The sequence below is a fragment of the Cottoperca gobio genome, chromosome 14 (assembly GCF_900634415.1).
Source record: "Cottoperca gobio chromosome 14, fCotGob3.1, whole genome shotgun sequence".
Taxonomy (NCBI): Eukaryota; Metazoa; Chordata; class Actinopteri; order Perciformes; family Bovichtidae; genus Cottoperca; species Cottoperca gobio.
Genome location: NC_041368.1, coordinates 6,003,498 through 6,017,133, shown reverse-complemented (window position 1 = coordinate 6,017,133; position 13,636 = coordinate 6,003,498). Strand labels below are relative to the sequence as shown.

Genomic DNA, 13,636 nt, shown 5'->3' with positions numbered 1-13,636 from the left:
TATCACAGTAAACACCCAGAGGCCATGTGGAGGAGATAATAGGTGGCTGATTTAATTCATCACTTGAGGGGTCAGAGCTAGTCAACACATTCCCATGATACAGCATGTGGGTTTAAACAAGTGCTTTACCGGTTGTCACTGTGGTAATCATGGTCATATTCTCCATCTTCATAGCCCACCAGTTCAGGGTTGTCTCCATACTTGCCAGGCTGATAGTGCAGGTGGTTGACCCTGGAAACACAAGAGTCAAGGATCATAAATGTGAAGAGTGTGTGAATATTGTAAGTGAGAGAAATAACTGGGGAATAAGACCAACCATGGTCATTACAGACTTCCCAGTGAAAGTCTGCCATGCTAGCAGCTCTGTGAGGCTCATGTAAACGTCAGCATGCTAACAGGCTCACAATGACAAAGCTCACATGCAGATGTTTAACAGATATAATGTCCTACAAATGAGTTATGTAATGGGTAAAAAATAAATTTATAAAAATTCAAGGGTACGGACATGGGTAAAAACTAAATATGGGCGGGCAGCAGGTGAGATCAAATCGTTTTGGGCTTTTTTTTAATGGAGAAGTCAGAAATTAAAATTATCTTGCATTATTTTAAAGTCTAAATCAGCTGATATTATCTAACATAATCAGCCGCAATAATTTTTTTTTGTGCCTGGCACTGATGTATCGCCTTTTAGGACACCTGTATGTCAGCATCATATTTTCATATACTTGACTTCTTGTTTTTGTATTTTTGCACCCCAGTTAGGCGGAAGTTGGGTCGGTTTTGAGTCAAAGGCCTTAACAACTACATGTATTGGATGGATTGCCATTCAATTTGGTACAGACATTCTTTTTCTCCTCAGATTAGTTGTAATCAGGTTGATGATCCCCTCAACTTGTCATTTAGCAGGCCATCATCTGGTCAAAATTTTAATTTGTGATTAGAAAATGTAGCATTAGTAAGTATTTACCAATAAATCAATCTGGCAGATACACTATATGAATATATATATATATATATACACAGTATATACACAAAAAAAGTCAGGGGATCTCCAAAGTCAGGGGGATTCATCCTCTGGGGATCATGAATGAATGAAGACAAATTCATGGGTATCCATTAAACAGTAGCTGAGATATTTCAGTCTGGATCAAGGTGGTAGATTGACCTTGCCATCCCTAGAGCTACGCTGCTAATGAATGTACCAACCCATCTGGCGCTTAACGCAAAAAAACTAAAACAAGAAGAACTTGACTTCTTGTTTTTGAAAATGTGATGCTCAAACACTAAACTTTTTTGTGACTGCAGTTTTATGCTGACATTTGCAATCTTCTCTCACCCCAGCAGTGAGAATATCATCATCTCTCTCGCTCTTACAGCTCAGCTTGTGGGATTTATATCTTCCCACTTGTTCCTCACACACACTGTATTGTATATACAGACATATGGCAGAAGCCTCCTCCCTAATCCTCCCTGCCCCTCTACCCCCTTCTCTCCTATGTGGCCTCCTCTGATCCAGCAGATCTGACCTTGCAGGCTCCATGTGGGCTAAAGGAATGGATAAAGAACACACCACACTGATTAATCTTCCCGTCATGCAGTCCTTTCTGTCTGACCTTGTCACGTCCCAGCATTGTTACAATAACAGCAGGTCATGCTCTGGGCTGTATGCTACTTCTTACACAGAGATGTAGCATATGGAAGTATATGTAGAGGTTATTTGGATTAGAGTGATGACGAGACATAACCTTGATGTCTAGCTGTGCAGCCTCAATTAGTAAGAGAAAGGGAGGAGCAATGAGATAAAGCGAGTGAAGCAATACCCGGAAAGATGTTGACAAAGCAAAGGTGGGTAGTAGGGCATCTCTAGTAGGGAAATCAACACACATGGAGCACAATAAGCAGAGCAAATGTTACTTCAGATGAAGAGAGAAGGGCTGGTGCAGAAAAGACAAAGAAGAATCCGGAAGGAGAGTGTGTAGAGGATTTGAACAGGGCACAGGCCTAATGGTTAGTTAGGAGGAGATGAGGCAACACAGTCCTTAATTGGCTCAGCACCACTGGGCACAGTAGGGATGCCAATCACCAGCGAGATAACCTCACTTCACAATGACAGCGCTTTCCATGCACAGAGAAATGTGTTGGAGCGCGCACACTGCAACACTCACTCTGATGAATGTGCATTACAAAAATACTGTTAAATTGAACTTGAGCACCAAAAACAACTGTCTCAGAAAACAGAATCAATTGGGGAGAGAAGTAAACAACCGTAGGCAGTGTGGATGTGACACAGTTCATATGAGAGTGGGAATTTGTAGAAATCTTTGAACAATGTTGGAACTCTATTACGTTAGAAACTGGCTGTGAGTCAACACATAATAGATGGCATTTCAGATAAAGAGAGAACACCAAACTTTTGAAAATTGAAAACATGCACAGCCTAAAGGGAGAACTGCACTACTCAGGGCAAACTCATGTGCACATTTATTTGGCTTTTTGCCTTTATTCAATAGTACAGCTGAAGATAGACAGGAAAGAGGGAGAGAGGGGGGAGGGGACTTGAATCTGGGCCGCTGCGCTAAGGACTCAGCCTTAGTACATGGGGGCTTTACCAGGTGAGCTACCAGGGCGCCCTACTTTTTATACATTTTTACAGTCAATGTTCCTCTTAAAAAAGAGGCCAGAATTAAACATCAAACCAATGTTAAATATTAGATATCGCAGTAGAGCACAGTGCTCTTTGTAGTGAAGCTGCACATTGATCCATCACAGAGAATGTGGTTTCCAGCAATAAAAACTAATTTCAAGTAGGGTCAGTGTTATGATAATACAGCAATTTAAACAACATACACATGTTTTCTTATCATATCACTTTTAATTTGAAAGCATGATCTGACAACTTTCATGATAATGTATTATTTTCTACAGTGATTAAAATATGTAAATTGTCAGAAATGGTATTGACACACTTACATAAACTCCCAACACTCGTGTCCCTGTCGGGCCGGGTATAAAGCACAATGCCAAAAAGAGCAATTAACAACAATTGGAACTATCTAGTGGCCATGCTTAGTCATTAGAGATAAATCAACTAATTCCCCAGCCTGTCTCTAATCTCTTAAGTGGTGCCATGCTCCAATATGCTGGAGACATCTGCCCAGCCTCGTGGTGATCAACAGTGTCCCTGTTAGGCAGATGAGTGAGTGTCCCTGTGCTTAACGGTGCCCTGGTGAGGAAAGAGGCTCCCCAATTCAGCCACTGTCCCTGGGACGTGGCAGTGATGGACTACGGCCAATGCCCTCCTCCTCAGGGCTGCAGCACAGTAGTAGTGCCGCCCATTCATATCCCCACTCAGACAGACACTCTGCCACCGGAGGCCCATATATATTTCTATTGCTGCAGAGAGTTATAGTTTGTTATTCTGGGAGGAGGTAGGTGGAGGTCAGATTGATTACTCTACAGTATGAGGGTGGGGACAAATCTAGTAGCTAGTAGCTTTATGGTTGTCATATTATGATGAAGCATTGAACTGGGCTGGAGGTTTAAACTGGGCTGATCAGTTCTGTGATCATGGGAAAGAAAACCTTGATGTTCTGGGTGCAGCCAGATTGGATATCTGCACAACGGTTGATCAGTAGATCCATTTTTATTCAATCAATTTCTCTGTGCTAATGAAGAAAGGTCGGTCTCAGACATTTAACCAGATATTGAATATCTATTGAAGCCTGGAGTCAGCTTCCCCATTGATCCTGCTCGATTCATACAGTGTCTGTGTGTAAGCCTGAGAGGCTTTACATACTGCATTCCTTCTCTCGCCCGCGTTCACATCCATTCTGCAGGAAATCAATGTGGGACATCGGTAAACAGAGTTATGAGCTAGCTCATCCATGCTTACTACTGGCTGCTTACATCTAGTATGAAAGAGTATTAAGCTACAGCTGAGGGGCCTAGCCTGTCAATAGCAATTGTCCCAGTGGAAAAGATGGCATCTGAATCAAACCTCCCAGCCGAGTAAAGTCAAACACACTGAAGGCAGCAGTATATTTGAGGTTGTGATGGAGCCTCCTTTCATTAAGCAAATCTACATATCTAGCAGTATGTATATCATCTGTATTTATCACTTTATCTTGAAGTCAGGTAGCCTCAGTTTGTACATAATGATAAGATTAACTAGTCCTGGACTTCCGGTTGACCGCGTGAACGAAATGGCTGCGTGAGTCTTGAGCTTCCCGACAACATCCCACTATTATTACACATTTAAGTCATTTCACGCCGAATCATCTCTTCAAAAGTTATAAGAATGCCGGAGGTAAGAGGAAACCTTGGTGGTGAGGACCTTGCTACGTGAGGAGCTAGATGCTAGCCTCGATCGTGTAGCTAACAAGATTGATGCTATAGGTAGTGTGCAAACACGTGACAAAACTGTGTGACGTATGCGTGCGACACCATTTTGGATGAAAAACAAATCAACAATGGCGTCTAAAGCGAACAACAACAACTCCGACTTCTTCAAAGTATTCTGACTCTCTGGAGTCCTCTGCAAAGGCAAGATTCAGAGAAAAAGTCCAAATTTGCGGCCGTGACTCGTACACGCTAAAGCCGTCAGATTATATTGAGGATTTAGATTCATTACCGCCGATTGAATATCCGGATATTGTGAACTACCTTGTGCTACAAACGTCGTGGGCAACCAACGCACAAATGAAGGCATACAAGAGCTTAGATGCTTATAATGTCTTTGTTTCTGGCTGGGTTGGTGGTCTTCTTACCAAACCACTGAAAGATGACAGGGTGCTCGTCCATGCCCGTTTAAATCACTCTCAAAGAGCTCGAGATACACCGCTCAAGCCGTGGTTTGTGAGTGAGAAGAGCGGCGATGTTATCCTCGCACACTGTGATTGTATGGCTGGAGTAAGCGAAGCATGTTCTCACATTGGTTCTTTGCTTTTCGCAAGTGAAGTAGTCTCAAGAATAAGCAAAACAAAAACATACACAGAAGAAAAGAGCAAATGGCTGCCATCACATGTAAAGAAAGTGCCTTATTTACCAGTCAGCGATATGGATTTTACCTCGGCCAAAAGAAGATCGCTTCTCCTGGTGACGAAAAGTAAGGTCTTACAGTGTTCGGGTATATCATAAGCACAAATGTAAACGAGGAAACACCCCCCTTCAGTAGGCAACAGAGCTCTCCGTTTCGCTGCTGACTTCAGTGATTATACAGCTAAACGCCGCAGAGCGTTCTCAAGGGCTATGGTTTTGGCACGTGAAAAGGGCACTGATGCTTTCCTGATTTATCCTGCCACTCTCAAGGTTAAAATGGGTTACTCCACTCATCTCTTCACCCACGGATGCGGAGTGGTTTTTGGAGCGGCGCCCTTCTCCTGGTCGCCTCGTTGACGCTCGCTCCGGTGGAGGACAAGCTGAGCAAGCTGCACCGATGACCATTTCACCGGATCATAGCGACCCTCATGTTGACAATGAGTAACAGCCCTTTGGCTGTAAATTGACTACTGTTTTGTGACTATCCATGGAAGCTATATGCGGCTTGCTGTATCAGCGTCGTTAGCACGCCCGGTTTCACTTATTTTATAATGAACCTGTACCAACGAAGCAGGCTGTTCTGCGTCTGTAGCAATACTGTGTTGACTATGTGTGGCTGGCTATGTTGACGTTAATAGACCGGCTTCACCTGTCTACAGGGGATCCTTTTTTCCACGATCTTCTGTTAAATGCAGTTATCTCTATTAGCTCTATCGGTAACGTTATCCCCGGTTAACGGACAGATACTGCATAAGTATACTTGATCGTAATCTCTTATTTTTGATATCTTGAAGTTAAGTTACCGTTGGTCTGCTAGGTGAGTTTCTACATGAATCATTAATTATTCAAAAATCCCTGGCCGTACATTTACATTGTTTTTTATGAGCATGTATGGATATTTGAGGATGTACAGGACTGTCTCAGAAAATTAGAATATTGTGATAAAGTTCTTTATTTTCTGTAATGCAATTAAAAAAACAAAAATGTCATGCATTCTGGATTCATTACAAATCAACTGAAATATTGCAAGCCTTTTATTATTTTAATATTGCTGATTATGGCTTACAGCTTAAGAAAACTCAAAAATCCTATCTCAAAAAATTAGAATAGTTCCTCAGACCAAGTAAAAAAAAAGATTTATAACAGCAAAACAAAATCAAACATTTGAAAATGTCCATTAATGCACTCAGTACTTGGTTGGGAATCCTTTTGCACGGATTACTGCATCAATGCGGCGTGGCATGGAAGCAATCAGCCTGTGGCATTGATGAGGTGTTATGGATGCCCAGGATGCTTCAATAGCGGCCTTTAGCATTGTTGGGTCTGGTGTCTTTCAGCTTCTTCTTCACAATACCCCACATATTCTCTATGGGGTTCAGGTCAGGGGAATTGGCAGGCCAATCGAGGACAGTAATGCCATGGTCAGTACACCAGTTACTGGTGGTTTTGGCACTGTGGGCAGGTGCCAGATCATGCTGGAAAATGAATTCCTCATCTCCATAGAGCTTTTCAGCAGACGGAAGCATGTAGTGCTCTAAAATCTCTTGGTACACAGCTGCATTTACTCTGGGCTTGATGAAACACAGTGGACCAACACCAGCAGCTGACATGGCTCCCCAAACCATCGCTGACTGTGGGAACTTCACACTGGATTTCAAGCAACTTGGATTTTGCTCCTCTCCAGCCTTTCTCCAGACTCTGGCGCCTTGACTTCCAAATGAAATACAAAACTTGCTTTCGTCTGAAAAGAGGACTTTGGACCACTCTGCAACTGTCCAGTGCTTCTTTTCCATAGCCCAAGTCAGACGCTTCTTCCGTTGTCTTGAGTTCAGAAGTGGCTTGACCATGGGAATACGGCTATTGTAGCCCATTTCCCGGACACGTCTGTGAACAGTGGCTTTTGATACCTGGACTCCAGCTTCAGTCCACTGTCTTTGAAGCTCCCCCAAATTCTGGAAGCGACTCTTCTTCACAATGCTGTTAAGGCTGCGGTCATCTCTCTTGGTTGTGCAGCGTTTCCTGCCACATTTCCCCCTTCCAACAGACTTTTTGTGGATGTGCTTTGAAACTGCACTCTGTGCACAGCTTGCTCTTTGAGAAATTTCTTTTTGTGTCTTACCCTCCTGATGGAGGGTGTCAATGATGGTCCTCTGGACAGCAGTCAGATCAGCAGTCTTCCCCATACTTGTGATTTAGTTTACTGAACCAAGCTGAGTGTTTTTCAAGGCTCAGGAAACCCTTGCAGGTGTTTCGAGTTAGACGATTCAAGTGATTCGTTGAACACCCTACTAGTATACTTTTTCATGATATTCTAATATTTAGAGATAGGATATTTGAGTTTTCTTAAGCTGTAAGCCATAATCAGCAATATTAAAATAATAAAAGGCTTGCAATATTTCAGTTGATTTGTAATGAATCCAGAATGCATGACATTTTTGTTTTTTTAATTGCATTACAGAAAATAAAGAACTTTATCACAATATTCAAATTTTCTGAGACAGTCCTGTATACATTTAATTTCATTATTTTGATATACGCACTATTATTAGATGTTATTACACATCTTTAGCAGCCTTTGCTATCCATGTTAAATTTGTGAGACCTTCTAATTAGATTTTATAGCTTCCCATTAGCACATTTGTCGGGTTAATGTTAACGTGGGATGTTGTTGGGCTCAATTCTGTATAGCCCTTGGTTCTCATTCTGGTTGCGGACTGTTTGGTTTTTCTTGTGGGAGGGCCGGTTGGGGGTGTAATGGCCTCTCTTTTGTTTTATGTGTCAGAGGCTCGCATCATCACATTGCCCTTTACGCGGATGATGTACTGATTTTTATGCAGAACCACTCTACAACCCGTCTGCTTAGCGTAATAGAGAAAATCTCCCAAATATCTTGGTGTTGAAATATTCCCCAACCTTAACAAGACTATAAAGAATAATTATATGGACACGCACAACAAGGTTCTCCAGGACCTCAATAGGTGGTCGAGCCAGCCCAACTCACTACAAGCCAGAGCATCAATAATTAAAATGAATATACTGCCTAGAGTTCATTTTATCAGCTCAATGCTTCCTCTATCGCCCCCATTGGTCATTGGCAGAAACTACAGTCGACAATTCCAAATTTATTTTGAACAACAAGCGGCCTAGACTTAAAATGTCCACTACTCAACGGAGGAGACTTGATGGGGGACTGGCAGTACCACATTTTAAATTGTATTTCTGGACCTTTTCATTAAGACCTTTGCTTAATTGGTTTGACCCCAAAGCTGTGGTTTCATGGCGTGCTTTAGAAGAGGAGTTAGTCTCCCCATGGAGATTTCAGGACATAATTTACACAAACATATCTATCAAACAATGTCAGCTTAGGTTCGGCCCTCTGATTACTCATGTTATTCAGACATGGCAAAACGCACAGAAATGATGCTCTATTCAATGCACCTGGCATCTCAATTCACCAATATTTAATAACAACCAATTACTCATAGGGCGAAGGCCTATTCATTTTTCCCAATGGGGGAGAATGGGTCTTCAGACCTTGGGAGATATTTACAGTGACAGTGGTCTCCATTCTTTTCAGGATCTTCAAGGCTGTTATGGCCTTCCAGGCACCTCTTCTTTTATCTACAGCTTAGGGCAGCTCTTAACCTTGTAATGTCCTCCCGATTGCCCGATTTGGTCCTCTGGGGTCAAATTGACCCCATCTGGTTTGACTGTTATTTAAAGCATATAGTATAAATTGTCAATCAATTCAGTGTAATACCTTTAGTCTTACTTCAGTCCAACCCATAAACACACATTTCTTCCTTTGTTTTGGAATTTAGGGCCAATAGACCTTATTTACATGAAAGTAGACAATTTTTTGGAGTTAAAAAATAATGAAACAATGAATTTGTTGACTATATATTATTGTGACCATTTGTCTTATCACAGACTGGTATATGTCAAAGTTTAGTATAGATGCTGTTTTTGAATCATTTACATTTTTTGAATGGCAACACATAATCACACCTTTGGTCCCCTATAAACAGTCAAACCAGACGGGGTCATTTTTGACCCCGTCTGGTTTGACTGTTTATAAAGCATAACGTGTTAATTATCACTTCAACTTTACTCCAACTAATATAAAACATGTCAACATTCATTTCCAAAACATTTAACTTTTCAAAACTAACTTCAGAATAAAAGCAGTGAACGTGCCTCTCTCTGATCCCTCTGCTGTCAACATGTGTCGTCCGTCACTGGGGAGGGATGGACGACCAGATCAATGTTTCATCCTTTGACTGGAAATATTCTACCATCTCCGCTGGGTCCTTTTCCTCATTATATTCAGCATTGTCCTCCTGGTCATTCTTAAAAATTCTAAATTTGCTCATGAGCCTCTTGTAAAGTAAAGCGCTTCTTCCTCCTCATTGTGCTGCTCGTCTCTGTCACGGGGAGTGTAAGGAAACCAGGAATTGTAGATACACAGGTTTATTTACCAGAACAGGCAGGTACAGGACACATGCAGAGACCTAATGCAAAATGATAACTTCACACAGCAGAGGGTCTGACATAAGTAACCCAGGTTCAGAGATGAGGAAACCGAGCTCGAAGTCGGAGACAGAAGGCTGGTGGGTATTCCGGGGATTTGACGAGGCGGGTAGTTTGGAGACAGGCAGGGTCGGTAACAGGAAATCAGTCCGGGGGTAATCGCTGGAAAGTCTGACATGAGTAGGGAACAATGAGTGAGTGAGTGACTGGGAGAGGCTTAAATAAGGGCTTGATTAATTGGCAGCAGCCTGAGCCCCAGGTGAGGTGATGAGGTGGGAGTGGCTGGCTGGTGAGGTGAGAAGGAGGCGGGGTGTGGAAAAGTACCGGGCTGAGGTAAGAAGTACTGGAGCAGACTGTGACAGTCTCCCTCAGACTAAAATGTGAACTGCACCAAACTCTGTGAGAAAAGGCCCGTTTGTTTTTCATTTATGTTTTTTGCTTGACCCCAGACATCAAAGGGGCATGTGTGAGAGAGTGTGTGTGCGTGTGTGTGCGCACGTGTGTGTGTGTGTGTGTGTGTGTGTGTGTGCATTTGTGTGTGTTATTTTGGGATCAGAATGACTTCAGGACAACAGGAGAGTTAGGGCTTATGGGGTTCCATGGGATCAACATTTAGCATGGAATCCATTCCACAAACTCATCACTGATAGAAGAACTTCCAGGGGCTTTGTCTCTATTTTTTATACTTACCTGCTTGAGTCCTCTTATGGTGACCTTCCCTTAGATAGACTTTGGAGGAAGGATGTCCCAGAATTGAGACCTGATTGTAATTGGGATTCAGTCTGGGTTAACATTCTTCAGGCGTCTTGCAATCCCGACCACCAACAAATCCACCTAAACTATGCGCATAGAACTTACCTGACACCCAGACGGCTGCATATGATGGGTCTTCTGGCAGATGCTCGGTGCACCCTGTGCTCCATGGGGGCTCCTGGTACATTTCTCCATATGTTCTGGGAATGCCCGCCCGTTGCCCGCTTTTGGAATGTGGGTCTCCTCTAAGTTGCTTTGACTGCACCGGTATCTGTGACTGTTTTTCTTTTGAATGACTTATCTCAGCTGCCGGCTACTGGGTACCAGAAAAGACCTCTCTATGCTGGCCTTACGGCTGCCAAGCTCTCAGTGACCTGCTGGTTACTAACATTTCTTGAAGTAGTGTACATGGAGCTGTCCACTGCACGTGTGATTGGAGTTAAGGAGTCCAATATTGGTTTATGGGTGTCGACAGCTGAAAAATTGAAGGAGCGGATCTAACCATCTTAACTGACATATTTGTTTGCAGTCATTGGTCATGAGAGGTCCTGGGATGGGGGGTGGGAAGGTTTATTTATTTTTCTTCCTTAGTTTTGTCCTCTTGTCTGATTGTTCTTATTGTTTGTTATTTCTGTATTTTTTATAATTTGTGTTGTATCGGTTGTGATTGTACATTGCATTTTTCTAAATGTGTATGAATAAATAAATAAAATGTATCCAAAAAAAAAGATTAACTGGTGCTGGTCACAGGGTAAAGATTATGCATTCATATGCAGAATCCGTTTAAAGAGATTAACCTCATGGTGGTGCTGGTGGGAAAATCAGGGTATCACCATAGTCATCAGGTTTAATACTCTGTAAACCATGAATGTCTGTACACAATTTCATAGCAATTAATCAAACTGTCAAGATATTTTACCAAAAAACAAAATGTCGATCTCCAGGTGGCGCAGTGGATTTCATCCTCTAAGGACCATGAATGTTCAAACCTTCATGGCAAATGTCATGGACCTTAGTTTCAGAGACATAGAGGGTAGTGACACAACTTCACCATTAATATAAGATCATACTGTTGGATGTTCACCACCCCTTGTGGGGTCCCCTTTCATATTACCTATTAATGCAGGGGATTGTTAATCTTCTTATTGCTGGAGGCAGTGAGTATCAGGGGGCCTATAGCACAATTATGCCCTGCGGTCAACCCACAGGCTGATTAAGGCATGTTTTACATACTGCTTCAGAAGTAGTCACTTCACATGTAACATCACAACAATGGTGGGCAGAGGGACGTAGATTACTTCAGAAAGGTAGGTAGGTGTGTATGTGTGTGTGTGTGTGGGGGGGGGGGGGGGGGGGCCTGGGGGAGGGTTGAGTGTTGAGTGGGGGGATAAAAAACCATGCAAATTACAATCTTCAATTTTCCACATCAAGGCCTTTCTGGAGTTGCAGAATTTGAGGCAAGCTCTGAATTCCCAAATTGACCTGACTCAGAAGTGCCTTTGAGAGTGATCTAATGCAAAAATCAAAACAAACTACTCTCTGTATCTTAATGGTTGACTTTCTCCGTGCCACAAATAATTTAATTAACTCCATTACACTGTGCATAACCGTCCTCTATAACTCCCTCCTCATTCCAGCCTGGTCTGGGTAAATGTGAGACACTGGCTGAGGTGCAGAGGAGGGAGAATCATTAGTCTAGTCTGTGAGACAGGAAGCATCAGCGTCATTACTATCGTCATTAGTTCACAGACAGAGGGTCGCGTCCCTGCCACCACACTGCCTCTCTCAATCATTGACACATACAGTATGAAGGACTGACTGAGGAGGGCCACCACGCCTACATCCTGCTGTTGCTGTTTTGTCATGGATCTTTATGAGTGCATGTCTGTGTTCTGGACAGAGACTATACACTCCATTTATCTATGTTACTTAAATTACATCTATGCTCGCCTCACATGAGACCCGCCACCCTGTGCTCAAAGCTAGAGCGAGGCTTAGTGCTAAATAAATTGACAATTATCATGGAAATCTTCGCCTCAATGGCTTCCAGCAGAGTTTAGGGGAGACTTTAAAATGCTACTGATTATTTTTAAAGCATCGGGGTTTAACCACTCCCTGTGTATTCTAGAAAGAGGCATTACAAGTGAAAAGCCAAGGATCCAAATGAAACCGCCGCCCGCCTGAAGACAATATTAGACCGTCAGGCTATTCCTCATAACCTGTCTGGTTTTATTAGATTCATTTACTATAATTAATTCATCATCAAGGATACAAAAGTCTAACGAATTAACTGAAGAAAAATATATAAAATGAACACAAGGAGGTAAGGTGAATAACAATGCCCACTATATAAGAGGAATATGCACCCCCCCCCCCCCCCCCTTGTCAGCTGATTAATTCAGAACTACAAATCTAAACACACTGACATCATACACACCTTGTTACAACCAGCAGAATTCACTCTTGACAGTATATTTAATGTTCTGCCCTCCAGATTCAGTCTTTTTCTTCTGCATCACAGTGATCCAGGTGCTTGTTGTGTATACTGTGTGAACAGGAACTGCTAGTAGCCAAATCAGCATGACTTCTCATGATGCTGATGTGAACAAATAGGCTATAAGCTACAAACACGAACGTGTAGATAGTTTTAATATTCAGACATTTTGCGTGGTTTATCCTTAAGTACGTTTCCTTAGATTAATTGTGCAGTGCGGCATAAAGCTTGACTGATGTTGCAAGTTATTTTTACTTCATGATCCTCATGAAGCTCGGCACTTTCATTGACACTTCAAACAAACCTTATTTTCTTCCGGGCCTCCTCCACCCATTGCATACACAACCTTCAATTAGTATGCCCCACTGTTTTTCTGGCTTATTATCTTGTGACCTCCTGTTCTATTTCTACTATTGATTTCCACTCAGATAATAAAACGTTGCAGCTTTTCTTGAGACTCAGTTTAGACTTACTCTAATTACATACCCGATATGTTATGATCCACAAAAGGTAGGCATGATACGAGATGAATAAAACCCTGTTTTTGTTATCTTCTGCTATCTCGACTGTAAGGGAGCCTGGAGGGACAATTGAGTGAGATTCAACTTCTTTGTTTGGGAGGGAGACACACCTGCTGGAGATCTGAACTCTACTGAGTGCACTCTTTTAGTTTGTATATATTATTATTTGATGTTTATACTTATTATACTTAAGTGAAAGATCTAAATACTTCATCCACCACTGCGAAATACAGATGAGAAAACAGAAGATACAGAAACAGAAAGTAGCTTTGAACACAACACAGAAATTAAACCTATATAC

At 42.2% G+C, this 13,636-nt stretch overlaps 1 protein-coding gene across 1 annotated transcript in view; it reads right to left on the bottom strand.

Moving 5' to 3' along the window:
* Positions 1–13,636, bottom strand: part of srrm3 (serine/arginine repetitive matrix 3) — an 81,335-nt gene that overhangs the window by 21,256 nt on the left and 46,443 nt on the right. The window contains exon 4 of the mRNA XM_029448380.1: positions 130–231. Within this exon, the coding sequence (XP_029304240.1) occupies positions 130–231 (102 nt within the window). The remainder of the gene's footprint in view (positions 1–129; positions 232–13,636) is intronic.